Consider the following 4,154-nt stretch of genomic DNA (forward strand, 5'->3'; position numbering starts at 1 on the left):
GGTGGAGGAAGCCCCGGGTTTGCCTTGGCCGTCCTGCGTAACCCTGGGCACCCCCGAAACCCGATCGTGGAGGCTGGTCTGCGGCTAAAAGCTCCGTGTCAGGGCCGAGGGTATACACGAATATTTGTTTTTGCTGCGTAGGGAAGTGATGAAAGTATGTCAGTGTAAGAAAAGTATTGGTCAACAGTGGAGTTTTTAAATTTGGTAGTAAGCTGGAGGTCATCATGTTCTTCTATGGGTAGGTGTTAAATAGAGAACAGTTTCCAATTTCCATAGGGAAAGTTTGAATGGGGTTATGCTTTCCACTCTGACAGACCTTGAGACAAACTCTAGTAAAGGAAAAGATTCCAAATGTCTGGGTTTTTAGGCTGCTTAATGTGCTACCTAAATCTATGGCAATACATGATCAGCAAAAAGTGCTGTTGGCGTAAAAGCTGTGTGTGGCTGCACATCACTGTCTTTTGATGACTGTCAGAGGATGAGATTTTTTTTTTTCCCCCACTTCCACTTATTTTTCCAAAGAAACGTGAAAGGTAAAATGTGATTTCAAGCAATATACCATGGCACAAATATGTCTTGATAAAACTTTTTGAAACTACGTGTACAAAAATTGCTGTGGAGGTGTCTGGGAGTTTTAAGAATTATGTATCCCTGACTGGAATTGGGTTTTATGCATATTTGTTTTTCAAAGCCTTAAGGACACATGCCATTGAATCTGGTAGTCTTTGAAAGTCAGAAGGGTATTGCTTGGCTTACATGTTTACTTCAGCATAAAATTATGTAGTCAGCCAAGCAGAGTGAGTAAAAACTGGTGGAAGCACACACAAAAACAAGCTGTATGTGGTGTTTTGTAGATACAAAACCTGTTCTAGGAGAACAAGTTCAGGGAGACCTTACCAAGTACATAATCCTTCATTGTGATTCTCTTGCTCAAGGTCTTTTAGGTTTAGGCAAAAAAAGATAGTAACGTTTTGGTGTATTGGCTCCGTGTTCTGATTATTGCTACGGTTATCCCAACTTTCTCAGTGGAAACTGAGAAATTATTTTAAATAGAGGAACAATACCTAACAAAAAGGAACTTCACTTCTGATAGTAAGCTGTTAAAGTCATTCTGCGTACTTCCTTCTGTATCCTAGCCTGTAGGATTTGTCATTTTCCTAGACTTGTAGTTATTTTTTCTAAAAATAAAAGAGGGAACTTGGCAAGTTTTAATGCAAAATACTGTCATATGACAAGTGCATCTGTATCTAATATTAGATAGTTAATAATTATGTAATAATACAGTGATAGACATGTTAATGTAAACCCCCTATGTTGTTAATGCTTGCAAAGCAGTAACAGGGAAAAGATCTAAAGACTGTTTTTAATCTTGTTTGTGAGCTTTGACTGGCAGAATCATCACATCGTTTTGAATACTGTGATTTTTGTATTGCAGCCAGCAAATGCATACTCCAAGTCTTTATCGCTTCCAAATGATACACATACTCAATTCTTGAAAAGTAATTGGCTTCTGTTTGGGACAAGTTCTTGTCCTGTTTCAGGCATATATATTGTGACTTTCTTCTGTGTGTAACTTTTCTTATTTATTTCAGAAATGAGGGTTCATTAACATCAACTTTAAGAACACTTCTATTCTTCACAGCTCTAATGATCACATTACCTGTTGGGCTGTATTTTTCATCAAAGGCTTATGTATTTGAAGGTAATTCTGTTTCTGCCAACTAGCGTTACTATTACAAGAAAGAGGAAAAGCACAATCCTCTAATAGCATCTTTGTTCTCCTTCCTGTTTTGAATATTTGTTTCCTTATGCAGACTAAAGGCCTTGTAATGTCTAATTAGAACAGAAAATTATGCAAATGCATAATTTCCCTGCTTTGGGGCCTGCAATCTAATATTTGCCGTTTGTTATACAGTGGTTTATATAGTATACAGGTGGATTGTTCCCCTTACCTAAAGGGTCTCTAACACCACCCTGCAGCAGACTTTTGTCAGAATCATCAGGGATATGTTTCCTGCAGGTGTTGCAAACGAATTGTGTATTCAAGACAGAATAATGTTGTTTACTGGGTTTATATTTTGCTTTTTAAAACATATCTGCATTTGTAAGTGTAAACCAGTTAAGTCACATAGCCAGTTTCAGATATTGGATGTGGTTGCTTGTAGAGCTTTCTTTTAATTAAAAAAAAAAAGGGGGGGGGGGGGGAGGGGGAGAAGAAAGGAAGAGATACTTTAGCTGTTTGTTTGGAGCAGTTCTGTCAAACTGCTAACAACCATGTTCTAGCCTTGATTCTGCAAGGCTTTAATAACTTCCTAATACTGCAGGAGAAAATTATCTCCTTCAAAAGTGGGGAGGAGGGGAGGGAGAAAGCAGCTGCTTTTGAGAGCAGTTTGTGAATATATAACTGAGTTGTTTCAAGATGATTCTCCTTTGGTGCATACTGCTGTATGTAGTTCTGAAGGCTGAAGTCTTGTTAAGTAACTTTCAAGATCCTTTTTGGCATGTTTTTTTCTTTTTTTCACCTGAGGTGTAGCAAGCTGGGCCTTAACTTTGCTGTGTCAGTTAATGGCAAGATCTGTCAATGCTGATAGAATTCAGTTTGTGTTTGGAGGGTGGTATTTTTGGTGTGGTGTGATGCGTGTTTTTCTGTTTGGTTGGGTTTTGGTTTTTTTTTTTTTTTTAAATGAATGAAGAGAAACGATATTTTGGTATTTGGTCTTCTGATATTTGAAGGCTTATTTCATGTGCGATGCATTTATGTATCTTAACTGGTGAGGAATTATGGTTTTATGGTCTAAATATAGAAGGTAGAAGTCCTCTAAATTTAATTGTTGTTCTACCATTTTACCATGTTATAGCGGCAAATAAATTATATAATTATCCCCCTCCCCCCCCATTTTCCTGCCCCACAGAGAGAGTTACAGTTAGGAAAAAAGGATGTTGAGGTTTATTTGGTGCTGGAAGATAGTAACAGAAAAAGTGAATGTTATAGAACTCTAAGCTGTTGACTTCAAAACTAGGATATTTTATCTTAAATATTGAATAATTGCAGTGTTGCTTTATTGAAATAGTTTCAAGGTCTGTAATTATCATGGTGAATTCTTTCCTATGAATCTTTCTGAGCTCAGTCTTTTGATACAGGAGTAAATGTAACTTTGGTCTTTAGGAAGAATTGTGATTTGCCGTTTCAGTGTTCCTAATAACTAATATTCTTTACTTTCTTTATTTTCTCAGGTACCTTAGGAATGTCCGACAGAGACAGCTATTTTTATGCTGCCATAGTTGCTGTAGTTACTGTTCATGTGGTACTTGCTCTCTTTGTATACGTAGCGTGGAATGAAGGTTCTCGACAGTGGCGGGAAGGCAAACAGGACTAGAACGAAGATCATCGTCATCTGATGCCTAGAGACTGTAAATCAAATTTTTGTGAGCTGAAGTAAAAGCATTCTTCAAAATGTATAATACACATGTACAAAGATGAGGCTAATGCCTCAACTCTGGTTAGAATAAGAGTTGTGCTCATCTTGAATGTGTACCAGTGTTTTCTCTAATGCTGATGGAAGTTGTTCTTTAGCTAGCCTCTACTAGGTCGAGTTGAGGAGGGTCTTCACCCAATATTAGAATAAAATAATTACATATTTTTTAAAAAATCCTGTAGCTATTTTTGCCATTCCTAGTATTTTTCTGGCTTGCTCTGAAAATAATATTGGCATGAAGCAAGCATTACATTTTTGAGTAATTAAATTGCTAGTTAAAAAAGCTACATTACTTACTATCCAACTACAGTGGAAAAGATGGGATTTCACTTTGCTGTGGATAGTTTCCCGATTTATGGGTGTCATGGTTTAACCGTAGCCGGCAACTAAGCCCCACACAGTGGCTCGCTCACTCCCCCCAGTGGGATGGGGGAGAGAATCAGAAGAGTAAAAGTGAGAAAACTTGTGGGTTGAAGTAAAGACAGTTTAATAGGGAGAGTAAAGCCGTGCACGCAAGCAAAGCAAAACAAGGAATTCAGTCACTGCTTCCCATCGTTCAGCCATCTCCAGGAAAGCAGGGCTCCATCATGCGTAACGGTGACTTGGGAAGACAAACGCCATCACTCCGAACGTCCCCCCCTTCCTTCTTCTTCCCCCCGCTTTATATGCTTAGCCTGA

General features: G+C 38.2%; 1 protein-coding gene across 1 annotated transcript; it reads left to right on the forward strand.

The window, feature by feature from the left end:
- Positions 1-1,524: 1,524 nt before the first annotated feature.
- VMA21 (VMA21 vacuolar H+-ATPase homolog (S. cerevisiae)) lies at positions 1,525-3,888 on the forward strand (the record flags this gene model as incomplete). The annotated part of the gene is made up of 2 exons (XM_009573378.1): positions 1,525-1,702; positions 3,235-3,888. Coding segments are annotated over 2 exons (321 nt in total), but the record flags the coding sequence as incomplete, so codon positions are not given.
- Positions 3,889-4,154: the final 266 nt, after the last annotated feature.

The sequence above is a fragment of the Fulmarus glacialis genome, unplaced genomic scaffold (genome assembly GCF_000690835.1).
Source record: "Fulmarus glacialis isolate BGI_N327 unplaced genomic scaffold, ASM69083v1 scaffold6992, whole genome shotgun sequence".
Classification (NCBI taxonomy): domain Eukaryota; kingdom Metazoa; phylum Chordata; class Aves; order Procellariiformes; family Procellariidae; genus Fulmarus; species Fulmarus glacialis.